Source organism: Verticillium nonalfalfae (assembly GCF_003724135.2).
Source record: "Verticillium nonalfalfae strain VnAa140/NRRL 66861 chromosome Unknown scaffold_114, whole genome shotgun sequence".
NCBI classification, from domain to species: Eukaryota; Fungi; Ascomycota; class Sordariomycetes; order Glomerellales; family Plectosphaerellaceae; genus Verticillium; species Verticillium nonalfalfae.
In genome coordinates this window covers 1-17,539 of record NW_021167339.1, presented here as the reverse complement: position 1 = coordinate 17,539, position 17,539 = coordinate 1, and the positions used below count along the sequence as shown (strand labels likewise).

Here is a 17,539-nt window from a genome sequence, read left to right as displayed (position 1 = left end):
ATGCTTAGGTGACCTGCTGAGGTACCTACCCTACCTACCTAGGTACCTCCCCAGGTACCTAAGGCAGCCTGGGTACCTACCCAAGGTAGGGAAGGTAGCCAGGCACCTAGGCAGACAAGGGCAGGCGCTAGGCACGCCCGGGAAGGCACTACGCAGGCATCCCATGGGCCGCTGCTACCCCAACGCGTCGTTTTTATCGACCGGCACCAGCACCTCCCTTGGCTCATTTCTGCCCTGAAAGCTTGCCTACCAAACTCCTCATCTCCAAAACCTCCATGCTCACTCGTCCACTTTATCCACAGAAACATGCCTGCCGCCCAACGTCGTCGCACATGAGGACGGCCATCTCCATCGACCGCAACTGACTCTCTACCCCTCCCATCCCGGTCCCGTCATCCGTAAAATGGCGCCTCCACCCGCTCAAGCGGCTGGCGAGCCCAACGGCAACGGCGCACCCGTGGACAAGGCCACGGCACGCCGCCAGAAGAAGCGAGAGCAGGATCGCAAGGCCCAGCGTGTCGCACGCGAGCGAAAGAACAACCGCATCGCCCATCTCGAGGCCCTCGTCGACCGTCTGAGCCAGGACAATGCCGACTCGGAGGTGCCCGTTCTGATGGACCGTCTGGCCACCGTCACCAAGCAATCCCATTCTCTGCTCGAGGTCCTGCGTTCGCTCGAGTCCACCATCCACCGCCACATTGAGCAGGCTACCACCACGTCCCCTAAGATGCTGCCTCCGCCGAGTGAGACGGGCATGGACGTGGAAACCTCGAGCAGCAACGGCAGCGCCAAGGGTCACGCCCCCCATCGAGCGTCGGAACCCGGACCGCCAAGCGCGCCTACGCCCGGCGCTCCGTGGGCGTCATCGCCGGAGAATGATCATCAACTCGGGGACGACATGTCGGCTCCTCCCGGATCGAACCCGTGGGACTCGTTCGCGGGTCCCTATTATGATGTCCCTTTCGATGACGTTTCGCAGTTCGGCCCACCCATCCCCGAGCTTGTCCCATCGGAACCAGACACGGCCAGTACCACGGCCGACGTTATTGTTCCCTTGCCGCCGACGACCGACTGTCCGTGTCTGATAGGATCCCACCAGCCGCCTGGCACGCGGCGGCCACCAGGCTTCAACACCTGGCGAGCCGCCAATGAGGCCCTCGGCAAGGCGTCCACGCCACTACGCCCAGAGGACGCTGTGCGAGAGGACAGCACGAGCCACGACACGCCTATCCGCGCCGTATTGGAAGGCTGGGACAGTGTGGAAGCCGCCGGCTTGATGACGGACAGCTGGCGGAAACTAAGACTGGTCGATGAAATTTGCTTTATGAAGTGCGGCAAAATCGAACGGGTGGCCATCCTGCGCATGATGCACCTCATGATGACCTACCACGGAGATCCCACTCCCGGAAGACTGTCTTCCCTGCCTCGGTGGTTTTGGATGAGGTAAGTGTGCCCTCGGATGGGACAAGCACCTCAGGAACGCGAACTGACGCGCCCACCCAGACCGTCACAAGCCTTGGCCCACTCATATGCCATTGACTATTTTGTTTGGTATGTAATCTGCTCTTCGCGTTTTGCCCAAGGCGTGTCTGACAAGGGGAACCACAGGCCTGGTGTCCGGGAGCGCTTCGTCTTCTCCCAGCACCGCTACTGTACCAACCTCTTCTGGCAGCTCTTCCAGAGCAACTTCAAGGTAAAATGGCAGTACGGTTTCCGCGACTGCTACATGCGAGATCGTCTCACTGGCAAGTTTTCGTTGTCGCCCATGTTCGAGCAGACCATAAGCAACATCAGAGCCTGGACCATGGATACCGACTTCTTCACCCACTTTCCCGAGCTCTGCCAAGACATCCCTAGGGTCGAGGGTCTGCCGATCGCGGTAGGGTCCGCGCGGAAGGACGCCCAGCAGGTCTGGGAAGAGACACAACACCATGCTGTCGTGCGGGCCGCTCGCCCCTTTGTCGGCCCTATGCTGGTATCCGACGGGTCAAATGACCAGGTGGATGGTGCAAGACTGTACGACGGAGCGCCTTCAACGTTTGCACTCCACACTAGGTGATCTTCAGGGTAGGTCAATGCGGAGAGGAGTCCGGCAGAGCAAGATCTGCCATCCGGAAATGCCCCTCCGCCAGATCGCGAAACAATGCTTAATGCAGGACTTGTGGGTCTATGGAATGTACCGGTCTGCGGAATGTCAGGGTCCCTTGGCTCGACCCCAAATCTGTGGGCGACCCTTGTGCATTCCGCAACACAAATGGGATCGTCGGTCAAATCTAAGTTAAGCAGAGATCTGGCATTCCACACTGCGAGCAAACCCCTCTATGAAGAACCATACAGAGGTCCATGCGTTTGCCTGTCGACCTCATCTACGGGACGACGCGCGAAACACCATGAGTGCGGGGTTCGTGATGGACCGGCCGAGAGACACGCCGATGAGGTGCTTACAATCCAGGGACCTAGACCACGATTCTCTTGGTTCAGACTGGACATATCAACGCCGTATGCGTCTGCAACAACACTTCTGTGAGCTATAAAGAAAGGTGGTTCTGGCCTCCATCAGCCAAATTATCACCTCATCACCACAACATCCTTCATCACTACACCTCTCGCTTCGGATCACTCACCACAATCGTTTCAGACGACCATTCACTCTTTTCACCAAAGCACCTCAGATCAAACCTCCCTACCATCAACATGAAGGCCTCCACCACCATCCTCGCCCTCAGCGCCCTTGTGGCCTCCACTTCGGCCAAGCCGATCAGCAGGATGATCAGCGTCAAGATGCCCGCCGGCGCCATGGCCAACAAGATGACCTCCGACTCCATGGTGCGTCGCGAGGTTGAGATGGGTGCTGCCGCCACCACCCCCGCCGTCCCTGAGACCCCCACTGGCGCCGCCGCCGCCCCTGAGGCTGTCCTTGAGTCTGCCAAGGTCAACGAGAACCCTAGCCCGGCCCAGAAGGACGAGGCTAAGGTCGCTCTCGACAAGCTCGAGGAAGTCAAGGGCACCGTCAGCGATGCCAAGGGCAAGATCCACGCCGTCATGGAGATGGAGGGCGATGTCGATATGGACGCTCTCAAGACCATCGTCAACGATGTCAACATGAAGATTGTCGACATTGGCAGCATTGGCGGTATTCTGGGCGGTAACGCCGGTATCGACCCCATTTCTGCCGCCACTGGCCTCGCTACAGATGTCGTCAACGGCGTTGGCGGTCTCCTCTCCAACATCTTTGGCGGTGGCCGCCGCCGTGTCCCTACCAGCGCATCTGGCTCTATCGGCATCGACGGCCTGCTTGGCTCCGTCGATGGCCTTCTCGGCGGAGGCACTGGCCTCAATGGAGGACTCCGTGGCGCTGCCTCCGGCGCCGGTAGCGCTGCTGGAAACGTCGGCGGCAGCCTCGGTCTCGGTTTCGGCGGAAAGCCTCCCGGTCGCAACGGCGGTCTCATTGGACTCGCCAACGGACTCACTGGAGGTATCACGGAGGGTATCCGCGGCATTGCCAACGACCTCACCGGCGGCCTGAGCGAGACCGCTCTCGATATCGCTGACGGCTTCACTGGCGGACTCGTCCGGGGTAACGACCGCGGCCAGGCCGGTGCCTCGGGTTCTCTTACCGGAACCATCGGCCGCCTGCCCGGCGGCCTGACTGGTGGCCTGACTGGCAACCTGGGAGGTCTCACTGGCAGCATTGGCGGCAACATTGGCGGCGCTGCTGGACAGACCGGAAACTCGAGCGGCGGCGACAAGACCGGCTCTCAGCCCGGCAAGACTGGTTCTCAGCCCGGCAAGACCGGCTCTCAGCCGGGCCGCCCGCGCAAGGAGACCTTCAACCTCAGCGGTCTCGAGGGCTTTGATCTCGAGGCCCTTGGCTTCGGCGATGTCGATGTCAACAACCTCACCGAGGCTGAGCTGCGCGAGATCAACGAGGTCCTTGACCTCGGCATCGACGTCGATGCCCTCGTCGCCAGCATCCGCAACTAAGCGAAAAAGAAACTGCTTTCAAAAGGGGGTTGGGATTTGGCGTGTGGATGTTCACCAGATTGAGGATTTTGTAAGCACAGCGGGGGACGCCCCAGAATACTGTTTGCTCCCATCTTTTAGGTTTCATAAGGCTCGGGTTCTAGCGAAGACATTAGCAAAATATCATTACCTCTCTTTCTCACTACATGACGCTGCACCATCCTTTGATTTTCCCCTCTATTTTGACAGTCTACTCACTCATTTGCCTTCGTACTGACCACGTGGTGATTCAGGCATTGACTCTTAAAGAAACTACATTACTTCAGTCTAGGTCATCAATACTACATCAAGAAACCGGAACCCTTTCCAACGAAATGCAAGCCCAGCAGACGTGAGGTTCCCAGCAAACAAACCAAGGAAAAAATAAACATCCAATCATCACAGCACACCAAATAATTACTCAAACAGTACAGCCTCCGGCTCCCTCACGAGGCTCTCGACAATGGCCCCGACCTCGGCCAGCAGCTCCTTCGCGTGCTCGGCCCACGACTCGAACGTGATGACCTCGATCGTCAGCTTGTCGCCCTCGGGGAAGGCCTGGATCTTCCACTCGCGCAGCGGCTCCTCGTGCGGGTAAATGGTCTCCATGCGGCCGCTGACGCCGGCGAAGCCGAGGCTCTCGACGTGCTCGACGTCCTGGTGGACGACCGAGTCGAACCAGTCGACGCTCGCGGGCCAGTCGGTGCACTGGCGCACGACCTCGGGCAGGCCGACGCCCTCGTGCGCCGATGAGGCAATGTGCTGGTTCTGCACGTGGGCGAGGAGGTCGGCGGCCGTCCAGCCGGCGGCGAACTGCACGCGCAGCGGCACGTACTGCCAGCAGGGGCCGACGACGGCGTCGGCGTTGGGGAAGTCGATGGTGCGGCCGCTGACGACCTCGCCAAAGGTGACGTCGCGCGTCGCCAGGCGGCGCGCGAGGCAGAGGGCCCAGGCCGCCGTCGGGAGCGTGGCGACCGTGATGTCCTTGGAGCGGGCCGAAATGTCAAACTGCCTGTGCACCGCAAAATGGTTGCGCTTGACGACGGGCGTGTCGGGCTTGAGCACGGAGAGGGACGAGCCCTTGAGAAGGTCGCGCCAGTAGTCGAGGCCCTTGGGTATGTTCGACTTGACAACGTGGCCGACGTACGACGAGAAGGGGAGGCTGTTGGGGACGGGCTTGTCCTCGTGCAGAGCCGACAGCTGCTGCAGCATGACGGGCAGGCAAATCTCGTCGTACTGCGCGTGCGAGACGCGGAAGATGAGCGCCGACGGGCCGCTGCTGCTTTGGACGAAGAACCACTTGACAAAGCACGAGCCGAGCGGCATCCTCGTGTAGCTGTCCATGGTGCAGAGCTGCTTGACAAAAGGCTCGACGTCTCCGTCAATCTCATACTCCGCCACCGGCGTTTCAATGTGCTCCAGTACCACGCCCAGATATGACTCCTTGTGGGCGATGAAGACGGTGCGCAAGATCTCGTTGCGCGTGACAAGCTCTTGGCAGCTCTGGTATAGCTGTGCCTTGTTGACGTCGCCGTCAAAGTACATGGCCTCGTATCTCACCGAGAAGCGAGGCAGCTGGATGGTGCCCTTGATGGCAGCATCCTGCAGCGGCCTCGTGGGCAGCACGTTGATGACGTTCCACGACTTGTCCGCCAGTGCGGGACGAACCGTGTTGACGAGGAACTTGGTAGCTTGCGCCTCCTCGACGAGCTCAAAGGGCTCGAGGGGCTCCACGATCTCCTTGTTCTGCGTGGGCTCCGAATCCTCAAGGACACTGGCCATGTCAAACAGGGTTCTGTTCTTGAACACCTGAGCGACGGTCAGGCGCAGGTTGTCCGCGCGAGCCTCGGACACGAGCTTCATGGCGGAGATCGAATCACCACCGAGCCTGAAGAAGCTGTCGTTGAGACCGATATCCTCCTCCGTCAACCTCAATACACGGCTCCAGAGCGTCCGCAGGCGTCGCTGCTTTGCCGAAGTCGCCGAGATCTTCTTGACAGGGCGACTGGGGGCCGCGCTCTTAGCGGCAGCGCTCTTCTTCTCTGTGATCTGGACGGAGCCGTCGGCGCTGAGCTTGGCGAGCTTACCGGTCTTGAAGAACTTGGCGGCCCTCTGCTCGTCCGCGTGACCGTTGACAACATCTAGCCAGAGGGGCTCGTCCATGGTCGGGAGAGAAAGATCCGCTGTGCTCACGACGACGAGCTCTCCAAGTGCCTCGAGAGGCGCCAGGCGCGTGCTATCCTGTGGGTCGACGATCCAGACAGCCCGAGTCTCGGGGTACTTGTCCTGCACGCTTTGCGGGTTCTTGATGCTCGCGCGCCAGAGCTCAACCTGGTCGTCGTTTGTAAGGTAGCGCAAGTCTCGGATAGGAGCGTCCGTCATCTCGCAGAGCTGGGTCGCGACACGAGCGAACTGGTTTAGGGCCCGCTCCATCAAGGACTTCTCAACCGTGTTGGAGTCGAAGCTGGCCATGACCGAGAAGCCCTTCGAGTCGAGGGCGCAGACGAGCATGAGCGCATACGTGTTGAATTTCAAGGCCTCCTGTGCGGCCTCCGAGTCACCGGCGGGCACAAGTCTGTCGGCAGGGTAGACCGCCGTGTTGGGTTGCGCTTCACCCTCGGCACTGGGATGCAGAACAAGGCCTGTCCGCAGTTCGCAGGCCTCGTAGGCGTCGGGGCTGAGACGGCGAATGTGCTGCAGGCCCGTGTGCTCGTAGGGAATCTGCTGGGCGGTCGAGTCTTGAATCTCCTGGAGATACTCTGCGACACTGCTCTCGTCGTTGATCTGGACACGGAACGGAATGGTGGTGATCATGGGGCCTTCAATCTCTTCGGCGCCCCTGAGGGCAGCATTGCGCCCGGTGAGCGTCTCGCCATAGACGACGTCCGTTGTTGCGCTGTAGCGCGAGGCAACATAGGCCCACGCACCACGAATGACAGTCGCCACTGTCGTGTTGGACGCTGGTCGACCAGACAGCGGTACGTGGATCTCAAGAAGCGAGTCCGCTTGCGTCTGATAGCCTTCATACGGCAGAGCCGGGAACTGAGGGCCATTGACGCCCTGCAGCCTCTCCCTCCAGAAGGTCTCGCCTTCTTCGCGACTCACTGTGTTGAGGTAGCGGATGAAGTTCTTGAACTCGGCCGGGCGCTGCACCTTCTGGCCGTCATATGCTTTATTGACGCGATCGACGACCAGGGGCATGGACCATCCATCATAGAGCGCGTGGTGCATGGTGAGAACAAAGTATACCTTTGATGATTCGGGGCTGGTAATGAGAGCGTATCGCACAAGGGGCTTGCCGAGGTCCATTGCCTCGTCGCGGTCCTTCACAAGGTAGCCCTGGAGGTCATCGCCAATGTGCCAGGCAATTTTCTCGTTGACAACGACTTGGACGAGGCCGTGCTGGGGCACCTGGACAATCCTCGTCCTCAAAATGGGGCAATCTGTAGCGGCCGTATCGAAAGCCGACCTCAGCTTGTCCGCCATCGCGGCATCATCGAGGTCCACCACTCGCTGCGCAACGTAGGCCTCCTTAACCTTTGCCGACAAGGCCATCAAGGCTTCCTGTAGAGGCGTACAGGGATACACGTCCTCAACCGTGGCTTCCTCAATCTCGCACAGTTTCGCGACGTCAGCACTGGCAGCCTCACGGCTCCAGTCCATGTCAAGCAACGAGAAGGGCTCCACGGCTTCTTGCGTCTCCTGCGAAGCCGTAGTCGCGGTGGCGGCCATTTCCTTCAGCGTAGGACAGTTGAAGATGTTCGCTACAGTTAGGACAATACCTTCATCCCTGGCAGCTGCGACGAGACGCATAGCTCGCAGTGAGTCGCCTCCGAGAGCGAAGAAGCTGTCTTGCAGACCAATCTCGGACGCTGTGCCCAGGATCTTGACCCACGATCGGTGCAAGGCCTTCTCCATGTCGGATTGTGGCGCCGTGTTCTCGGCGCTGACAGCGCGCAGACGGGCAACCTCCTCCCTGCTCATCGACGATCCCAGCTCGCGGAGACGCTTGCGGTCGATCTTTCCAGAAACAAGCGAGGGCATTTTGCGCAGAGGAATGTACGACGACGGGACCATGTATCGAGGAATCTCGGCTCCAAGAGCTGTGTCAATCTCGGCGACGATTTGGCTGAGCTCTGCGGAAAGAGTCGTGAGATCGCCCTCTCCGTCATCGGTCGCGGCTGATGCCTGCTCGACGATGAAGGCCACCAGCGTCGGCTCTGTGCCGCCCGGCTTGATGACTTCGGCCGCAATCTTGACACTGGACGGGAGCTTACCCCGGAGATGGTGTTCCACCTCGGCCAGCTCGATACGCTGTCCGCGAAGCTTGACTTGCTGGTCCTTGCGGCCGACAAAGGCGATGGCGCCGCTGCCATCAGGGTCATACCTGACCAGGTCACCCGTCTTGTACAAGAGACCGTGGCGGCCGGGCGCGCCGCCGCCGCCGGCGAGAAGCCAGGTAGGATCCTTGATGAAGACTTCGGCCGTCTTTGTGGGGTCATTGAGATAGCCCAGGCCCACGACGGGGCCCTCGATGAGGAGCTCACCGACGGCGCCGACGGGCATCAGGCGGTCGTGGTCGTCAGGGTCGACGATCCAAGTGAGGCCGCCAGTCCCTTTGCCGATATTGGTCGATGTGCTACTGACGCTCCCGTTGATGGTGCAACCAACTGTGCACTCGGAGGGGCCGTACGCGATGATGACCTTGGCACTTTGACTCCAGGCTGAGGCATCACCAGCAGACACAGCCTCACCGCCTAGGCCAAGGACTTCGAGGGACGGGATTACATTAGAGTCCAGAACTCTGGCGACGGAGGGCGTCATGTGCGCCATGTTGCTCTTGCTCTTGCGGATGGCGTCACTGAGGTCATTCATGCGATCCTCATCGGAGGGGATGCAGAGGCATCCGCCATTCGCAAGCGTGCAAAGCATGCAGTCGATGCTCACATCGAAAGCATAGGAGGCAAAGTCGAAGACGCGGGAGTGCGACCTGTAGCCGACAAGATCGGCTCGAGGAACAGCACCGCTGGTGTAGTTCTCGTGAGAGCACATGACACCCTTGGGCTTGCCGGTACTGCCAGAGGTAAATTGGATGTAGAGGGGCGATGAGGTCGGGATCGTGGGAAGAGCAGCGTCAGGCTCCGGCGTCAACTGCTCGAGCGTCTCACCAGAGACGACAACTGTGGTGGTGGCATCGCCAGCAATGCGTTCACCTAAGGTGCTCTGGAGTTGCGAGGTGATGAGCAGTCTGGCATCCGTCTGCTCAACGATCGTCCGCAGACGGGCTTCCGGCTGGCTGGGATCTGTGAGCGCAAAAGCAGAACCGGCTTTCATGACGGCAAGCAGAGCAACAATGGTCCATCGCGACTTCTCAAAGCAAAGCGGAATGATGCCCCCGACCTGCGCTCCGCGGGCGACCAGGTGCTTGGCCAAGCGTGTAGAAAGGGCCTCCACCTCGGCGTACGTGAAGTTACCGTCCCATGACTCGATGGCATGGGCGTCCGGTTGAGAGGCGGCCTGTTCGGTGATCATATCGTGCATGCATTGCTCCATCAGCGGCGGCAGTGTGGCGTTCCATGACCACAATTGATCAAGGTCTGCCAATGTCGGGCCAGTAGCATCTGAGACGGATCGCTCTGGGTGCTCCAGGATTGTGGTAAGAATGTCGATGAATGAGTTGAGTCTTGTCGTGGCGAGACTTGTTGACAACGCTGTTCGGCTCCAGTCCGCTTTCACGATCAACTCCTGTTCAGAATATGAGACCTCGATCTGGTATGTCCACTGTCATGGGTTAGCTTGCGGTGGTTTTGTAGAGGATCGGCACCTCACTTCGCGAAAGTTGGTTTGTGAGTCCTTCTCACGACCACTTTTGGTGGCTGCTGATCCGTTGTTGAACAAAAGTGTGTGTTGCGTGGTGCTCTCCTGTTCGGGTGTCGGAGGGTCTAGCTGCTGGACAGCTTCCAGTGCTGATGTCAAGGAGCAGTTCTTCTGGAAGGGAATGTTGCTCAGGTCCAGGGAGTGGCTCGTCTCAGACGATTGTCCGCCGTTGATCCTGGCGCCCCAAGAAATCTGGCTGCCATCGTCATTCTCGCGGTACAGCACCAAGATCCAAGCGAGCAAGAGCTCAAGCCTGGGGGCGGCGGTAGTGTTCACTTCGGATCGGGGAGTAAAGGGTATCGTGCGGGTAGAGGAAGGGTTGTTTTCCGGGGTCCTGGCCGAACTGACGGCTGTACCGCCGCTCTCGCTGTCTCGCCGAAGATACATGGTAACAACGCTGAATGGGTATAGTATCACAAGGTGTTGGAAAGAAAAGGTTGAGCTGGTGAACAAGACGAGGAACGGAGGCGCCGTTCAGGCTTCAAGATGGAAAAATCACAGGCGTTCGCATCCGAACCACTGGCCACGAGCTCCGATGCTTCCTCTCGCGCCTCACAGGTATGCCCCGAGCTCTTCGCCTCATCCGGTGCCCATGCCCGACCCATGTTGCCTGCATGACAGGAAGATGGGACTCTATCCAGAAATGCCGCGCGAGTGCTGCAAACTTCCCACCACAGTCCCCACATGGTGTTGATCACAAGCACCTGGAGAGAAGGGCTAGAATAGTGTCTTCACTGCTGCCTCGGTTCTCGTTGCCCTTGACGCTGGCTCGCCTGGCTGCAGTGCGTGGGTTGCAGTGATGAACCAAGTGGGCAGGTAGGGTGTTGTCACGCCCCCCCACCCCTCCCTTTCACGCCCCTTGCGCTGAAAAGGGTACTTCAAAGTACATGCCAAGACGGCCCCGTAGGGAGGGACCGATGAGAGGATGATCCCAGGCCCATCCGAAGACGATGTGGGCCGTGCAAGTCTTTGGATTGTTGGAGCTCGCTCGAACGAGAAGATCTGATAACTCTATTTCGCCATGAAGGGTACCTCGTCGTAGCCCATGACTCCATGAGTCGTCTTCGTTAGCCTTGTCGAGAGTGCACCAGTAGCGCACGAGCAGCCGGCGTTCGCCGCTCGCGGAGATGGCGAAAGCGAGCGGTGCTGTGTAGCAATCTATTATCGGGGAGATCTCGTGGGAGAAGTTTTCTCGTGCCATGGCATCCTCAGGGATCAGCGCATTGAAGACTTGGCCTTGCCCGATTTCGGCACTTGCGTCGTCGGTGGAGTCTGTTAGCTCTGGCTAGGCTGGTTGGATCCAACGGCTTGCATGGGGAGATGAGTGGCTTGATGTCATGAAAGAGGTGGTCTCCATGGACCCCGCCATGTTGCGAGGTGTCAGATCAGATACGAAAAGGAAACTGAAAACCCCCGGAGCGAGTGGGAATGCGAGATGCGCGGCATGTGAAACGTCTTATACCCACGCGAGGCGTTTTCCCTCTCTGGGTAGGAGCTCACCTCCTGTATAAACGACTATGGCGTTGTGTGTGTAAACGATGATGCATCAGGATGGAATGAATTCGAAAGAAGGCATCGTGAGAGAAAGCCTCGTTCATCGACTGAACGGACAGAGAGAGGGCTACGTGACAAGCGGAGCTATTGGTGTCCGCTTGGCGGCTACCGCCCCTTAGGTCCGTGGGATGAACAAGAAGTTTTTGGCTTAACCATGATGCGAGCGACTTATGAATCAGCTCGCATGTGTGCCTGTGTAAGTGTGCTTGCGTTCCGTCACAACCGCGGCGACCTCGCAATGCCGTAGGAGGGGGGGGGGGGTGGTTCAAACGATCCAGGGTGTCCGTGGGTTCAGAGTGCGCGGGTGATCAAAGCAGGGGCAGCGTCAAATGGGTGGCCGAGAACGAGCGTGGTCGCAGGCAGGGATGCAAGGTCAACGAACCGTCCCGCGCCGCACTTCCGCTGTAGGCATAGGCAGCTTATTGTATCTGGGTCCTCGGTCATGGTGCAGCAGAAGTTGTGACGGCGCCCTTGAGGTGACGTCGATATGGCTGATCGGGACGCGCTGGCAAACGAGCCTTTCTTTTGTCGCCAGAACGTCTCGATGCTAGAAAGCCTACCACCAAAGTATATCGAGTAAAGAAGCACAATGTACGTAAGACCAAGGCAATGGCCCGTCTTCTTTCGTCTTCATCTCGAGCAAGCGGCCAGGAGACCTGTGACGTGGGGCCGTGGCCACTCGTCGAAGACACAGGGTCGGAGGCGATGTCCGAACTGGTGCTTGGCCGAGCTGCAATGCGACCATGTCGTGCGTGCGTTGACAGTGGCTGGGTGTGGTGGTGTGCACCATGGGTACCATGGTGTGGTGTGTCATGGCGAGCTCGTGAAGAAGAGGCAAGGAAAAGAGGTTAGCACGAAACAGGGCCCTAGGTAACAAAGCACCTTACCATTCCGTGATGGTGGAGATGGCGCGGTGGGGGGCAGGAGAGGGAAGGTGGAAAGCGAGAGGTGTGGGCAAGATGCGAGGTGCTGCAAAAAAAGCAAAAGGGCGAGTCGAGGCGAGAAGAGACGAGACGAGAGGAGACGAGGCGATCGATGCCCTAGTGTGGCACCGTTGTGGATGCGTGAGGTTGGAGATATGGGGCCATCGTGGCTTCACAGCATCTGAGTGGCTGTACTCGTTGCGTGCCCGACCTCGGCGTGGGGCGGTGATGAAAAATCTTATCTGATCATCAGATTAGATCCAGTCCCTAACCCTCCCCACGGCCGACTCTATCCGATCCTTGTCCATAACGTGCCAGCTGGCCAGCTCACCAGCTTGCAGCCTGCTAGCATGATGGATTGGCACAACACCCCAGACGACCATCATGCACCCAAAACTTTTATCCCGCACCCCTTGAGATTTCATCACCGTTGTGCGAGCCTTGACCTGACCATGGTTCGCCCACCCACTGGGCTAGCCCCCCCGCCCTGGCGGGACTCATTGCCTGTTTGGCTCAAGTCCTGCTGGGAACGAAGGGTCCCGTCCGTCTCGACTTGCCAGCTGAAGAAACCCGCCTGGTCTTTGGGATGACGGAATGTCAGTTTCGGCGTCAGCCGCCGATCCAGAAGTAGGGGTCTCAACAGGCATGACTGACGCAAAATGCTCGGCCGACAAGAAAAAAAAGTACGCCGAGGACCAAACCGGGCCAAATCGTGTGGCGTACTTTTGTGTGTAAACCTATCGCTCGCTGTCCGGAGGGGGAGCTTTCAACGCCATAGATTCCTGCTCTATCGAAGGCTAGACTTGGTTTGACAGCAACTCCATCCCAAAGAGAAAAAAAAAAGAACAGCACCAAGATGGCGACCGAGACAGTATCCCTTCCTTCCAGCGAGCCCGTCACGCCGACACAAAGGCTATCGATCCTCCATGGCCCTGTCGACCCGCCTCTGATTGACTTGAGCCTGGGCGAGCTCCTCGAACTCCAAACCTACCACCACGGCACCAAGGAGTGCATCGTCATTCCATGGACAGGCACGAGATGGACGTACAACGACCTCAATCAGCAGACGCTGCTGCTGGCTCAGGCCCTGCTGAACCAGGGCATCGGTGTTGGTGATCGTGTGGGCATCATGGCTGGAAACTGCGAGCAGTATGCTGCGGTTTTCTTTGCCGTGGCACGAATCGGCGCCATTCTCGTCATCCTCAACAACACATATACGCCCACGGAGGCCATGTACGCTCTGAAGTTCTCCGGTAGGTCGAGCTCCTCTCGTGCGGGCTGGATCGGTGACCGCTGACCGTACGTGAACCCCAGATTGCAAGATCTTCTTCACAACGCACAAGATTGGCCGTCTCGACAACGGCCGCCTCCTCGCCGATGTCAAGTCCCAAGCCCCGAATGTCAAGGTCTTCATGCTGCGCGGCGAGGCTGGCCCGTACCAGACCTACAACGACCTCATCAAGTCGAGTGCCCGCCAAAGCTTTGACGACCTCCACCACGCCATGAGCAAGGTCGTCCCGCACCAAGTGTGCAACCTCCAGTTCACCAGCGGTACGACAGGCCTGCCCAAGGCCGCCATGCTCACGCACCAGTATGGACCCCGGACCCCCGTCGCGTTCACTTGATCGTCCCTAACAACAGCAGCTCCCTCGTCAACAACGCCCGCTTCATCGGCGACCGCATGCGTCTCACGCCCTCCGACATTCTCTGCTGCCCGCCGCCCCTCTTCCACTGCTTCGGCCTCGTCCTCGGCCTCCTCTCCGTCGTCACGCACGGCGCCAAGATCGTGTACCCGGCCGAAGTCTTCGACGTGCCGGCGACGCTCTCGGCCATCCTCGACGAGCGCTGCACGGCGCTGCACGGCGTGCCCGCCATGTTCGACTCGCTCTTCCAGGCGGCGCCCGACGACTTTCGCTCGTCGCGCATCCGCACCGGCATCGTCGCCGGCGCGCCCGTGCCCCGCTACCTCATGGAGCTCATGGTGCGGCGGCTCGGCATGCGCGAGTTCACGTCGAGCTACGGCCTCACCGAGGCGTCGCCGACGTGCTTCAACGCCTTCACCGACGACGCCCTCGGCAAGCGCCTCACCACCGTCGGCACCCTCATGCCCCACGCCCAGGCCAAGATTGTCGACCGCGACGGCAAGATTGTGCCCCTCGGCGCGCGCGGCGAGCTCTGCATGGCCGGCTACCAGCTGCAGGCCGGCTACTGGAACAACTCGGAGAAGACGAACGAGGTCATGGTCCGCGACGCCGCCGGCACGCTGTGGCTGCACACGGGCGACGAGGCCGTCTTTGACGAGGACGGGTACTGCACCATTACCGGCCGGTTCAAGGACATAATCATTCGAGGTACGTCATCTCCGCCCTAGTCTCGCTTTCTGTTCTCTACTTCTTTTCCCTCTTTTTTTTCATCTTTCTTCTCCGTCCCTTCGTCTCGTGTCCAAAAACTAACAGCACAGGCGGCGAAAACATCTACCCCCTCGAAATCGAAGAGCGCCTCCTCGCCCACGAGACCATCACCCAGGCCGTCGTCGTCGGCCTCAAGGACGAGCACTACGGCGAGGTCGTCGCCGCGTTCCTGCAGCGCGCCGAGGGCGCCGACACGGCGCGGCTCTCGGACCAGGACATCAAGGCCTGGGTGCGGCAGACGCTGGGCGGGCACAAGTCGCCGTCGCACGTCTTCTGGCTGGGCGAGGACGGCGTGCCGGCCGACGTGCCGCTGACGGGGAGCGGCAAGGTGCGCAAGTTTGAGATGGCCAAGACGGGGGATGAGATTCTGAAGAAGAGGAAGGGCGTTGTGGCTGCGAAGCTGTAATGGTTTCTAGGGTTTCGAATTGGACAGTAGTTTTTTTTTTCGGGGGGTCGGACTGTAGAGCGTTTTGTCTTTTTTCTTTTCCTTTCTAGAACGAGATAGAGTCAATGGTATGGCGTTTGGTTCAGATACGCGATGGATTGTGCTGGAAGAATAGAGTAAGCGATCGCGTTGCTCGGCAACTTGACACACCCCACCATATCCGTGTGCAATCGAATCGGGTGATCAACCAACTACATCAATTGACAATCAAATCGGCTATCACAGCATGAGCAACAAAGTGGGAAACGTTCTCAAGAATGAACCATAACGCCAGTCTACATAAATTACAGCTTCGGCAGCAGCCCCAACCTCAGACCACCCACCATCTTCTCATTGTCGCCGAGCGGACACAGCTGGAAGAAGCGCTCGCGCGAGCAGCGCACAAAGGCGCTCCTCTTGTGCGGCAGGTCGACAAACTTGTCGAGGCCGAAGCCGTGCATAAAGTCGTACATGAGCACCGTGTCGTTGGTCTTCTTGGGCTCGCCGACGACCCAGCTGGTGCGGGGGTCGTCGAGGTAGAGGTAGTGCATGAGGGAGGACCACCAGGCGCTGACGCGGTGGGGGCCGCGGAAGCGCACGTCGCCGACGAGGGAGTGGCGGCCGCGGTCCCAGTCCTGGGCGTCGTAGTAGCCGCCGAGCTTGTCCTCCTTGGCCCAGTAGACCTCGAAGTAGGCGAAGAAGGTGCCCTCCCAGGCGGCGAGGACGGCGACCTGGTGGGGGTCCTCGTGGATCTTGCGGAGGTACTCGCGGTGCTGGTCGAGGGTGCCCGTCTCGTTCCAGCCCTGGGAGACGCGGGGGTCGTTCTGCCACTCGTGGAAGAGGCGCAGGTGCTCGGCGTCGGTGTAGTCGAGGGACACCATGGAGAAGGTCTCCTTGAGGTGGGGGATCCAGCGGCTGTAGACGACGGCGCCGGGCGCGGGCTTGGCCGGGCGGATGGGGTGCCAGGCCTGCTGGTGCAGGGTCGGGTTCGAGGGGTCGCCGGCAGGCGTCAGCGTCATGGTGTGCTGAAGCGGCGTCAGGGGGTAGGAAGAGAGGGTGCGGCCGGCGGGCAGCAGCGGCGAGGGCGACTCGGCAGGCAGCCAGACGGGACGGGGGCCGAAGGGCGAACCAGCGCCCTGCCAGAAGGCGCTGCGCAGGAGAACGACGGTGGACCTTGTGGGCGTCGCCTCGGGGTTCTGCTGGCCGTTCTGCGCGGGATGCTCGATGGCGAGCGCGACGGCCTGGAGCTGCTGACCGAGGAGGGCGGCATCCGTCCCGCGCAGCTCGAGGCGCGCCAGCTCGGTGCCGGGCCTGATGGTGAAGAGCACGTAAACGAGGAGCCATGCCTGGGCGAGCGTCGGCTGCTTCTGGCCAGGCCACGAGACGACAAAGTTGGGGGCGCGCCGGGATCGAGCCCAGGCGCTGTTGTTCGAGTCGGGCGGCAGCTCGCTCGACTTGAGCTCGGCGGGCTCTGCAAAGTAGAGTTCGGGGTTGTCCAGCGGCTCAGGCAGCTCAGACGCGCCCTTGGCTTGTGTCGCGCGAGGGATCAGCTTGTAGAAGTGCAGGCCGCCCTCGGAGCTCTTGCCAGAGAACTCATCGTGGTTGAAGGCGCGCTGGAGGGTGTACTCGGTCGAGTAGGGGCTCGGGAGCTTGATGAGCGTCTCGTCTGGTGACAAGCTGGCGAGGGTGGTGGAAGTCGACATGATGGCAGGTTTTGTCAGTCCTGCTTGCTAACCTTGGGTATGATGATGGAGAGATGTCGATGGCAGGTGCGAGGTCTCCGAGCTGCCATGTCTGTTCGGCACCAGACAGCAATACCAACACTAGCAACCGGGTATAGCTGAACGAGGGGGGTGAGCGGCGCGCCTCGGAGCTACGAGGAGCTCTCTCAAAAATATTTCCCCCCATGTCATGTCATACTGCAGCTGGGTTGGCAGTCCGTCGGTTCGGCTGGACATGCCTGCTGCCGATCCAGAATGCAGGACCCTTGCCTTCGAGAACGAACAAGAGGAGCGAGCGAATCTGCTGCTCGGTTACGGGCGATGCAGACCCCCCCTCGCGTCATCCACTGCATCGATCCAACCTCCGCGCTCTGGTTTCCCAATGAAGAGAAGCCGACGTCGATCGGGAGGGGAGGGGGGGGGTGGACAGGCGGCATTGTTGAAGAAAGCGGACCGAGTGGTGGATTGGTACTGCAATGTACCTCAGCCAAGTGACGATGACAGCTAGGTAGGGTGCAACTAAGATGGTGGTGTACTTAAGATGGATGGTGTTGTGAAGTAGGGCGTGAACGAGGTGCAGTGCAGGGTCAAGGGTGCAACAGGGAAGAGAGAGAGAAGAGGAGGGGG

General features: G+C 59.9%; 5 protein-coding genes across 5 annotated transcripts; 3 read left to right on the top strand and 2 right to left on the bottom strand.

Annotated features, from left to right (window-relative positions):
• Positions 1 to 403: 403 nt before the first annotated feature.
• Positions 404 to 2,059, top strand: D7B24_000865 (uncharacterized protein; the record flags this gene model as incomplete). Its single annotated transcript, XM_028635113.1, has 3 exons — positions 404 to 1,443; positions 1,504 to 1,551; positions 1,609 to 2,059. 3 exons carry the CDS (start codon positions 404 to 406, stop codon positions 2,057 to 2,059), a joined length of 1,539 nt encoding a protein of 512 aa, XP_028492284.1.
• Positions 2,060 to 2,694: 635 nt separating this feature from the next.
• On the top strand, positions 2,695 to 3,984 carry D7B24_000864 (uncharacterized protein; the record flags this gene model as incomplete). Its single annotated transcript, XM_028635112.1, has 1 exon — positions 2,695 to 3,984. One exon carries the CDS (start codon positions 2,695 to 2,697, stop codon positions 3,982 to 3,984), a length of 1,290 nt encoding a protein of 429 aa, XP_028492283.1.
• A 435-nt stretch (positions 3,985 to 4,419) lies between these two features.
• On the bottom strand, positions 4,420 to 10,266 carry D7B24_000863 (Nonribosomal Peptide Synthase (NRPS); the record flags this gene model as incomplete). The annotated part of the gene is made up of 2 exons (XM_028635111.1): positions 4,420 to 9,783; positions 9,832 to 10,266. The coding sequence occupies 2 exons, from the start codon at positions 10,264 to 10,266 to the stop codon at positions 4,420 to 4,422; spliced, it is 5,799 nt and encodes a 1,932-aa protein (XP_028492282.1).
• A 2,946-nt stretch (positions 10,267 to 13,212) lies between these two features.
• D7B24_000862 (putative NRPS-like protein biosynthetic cluster) lies at positions 13,213 to 15,173 on the top strand (the record flags this gene model as incomplete). Its single annotated transcript, XM_028635110.1, has 4 exons — positions 13,213 to 13,609; positions 13,671 to 13,947; positions 14,001 to 14,707; positions 14,818 to 15,173. The coding sequence occupies 4 exons, from the start codon at positions 13,213 to 13,215 to the stop codon at positions 15,171 to 15,173; spliced, it is 1,737 nt and encodes a 578-aa protein (XP_028492281.1).
• Positions 15,174 to 15,496: 323 nt separating this feature from the next.
• Positions 15,497 to 16,894, bottom strand: D7B24_000861 (uncharacterized protein; the record flags this gene model as incomplete). Its single annotated transcript, XM_028635109.1, has 1 exon — positions 15,497 to 16,894. The coding sequence occupies one exon, from the start codon at positions 16,892 to 16,894 to the stop codon at positions 15,497 to 15,499; it is 1,398 nt and encodes a 465-aa protein (XP_028492280.1).
• Positions 16,895 to 17,539: the final 645 nt, after the last annotated feature.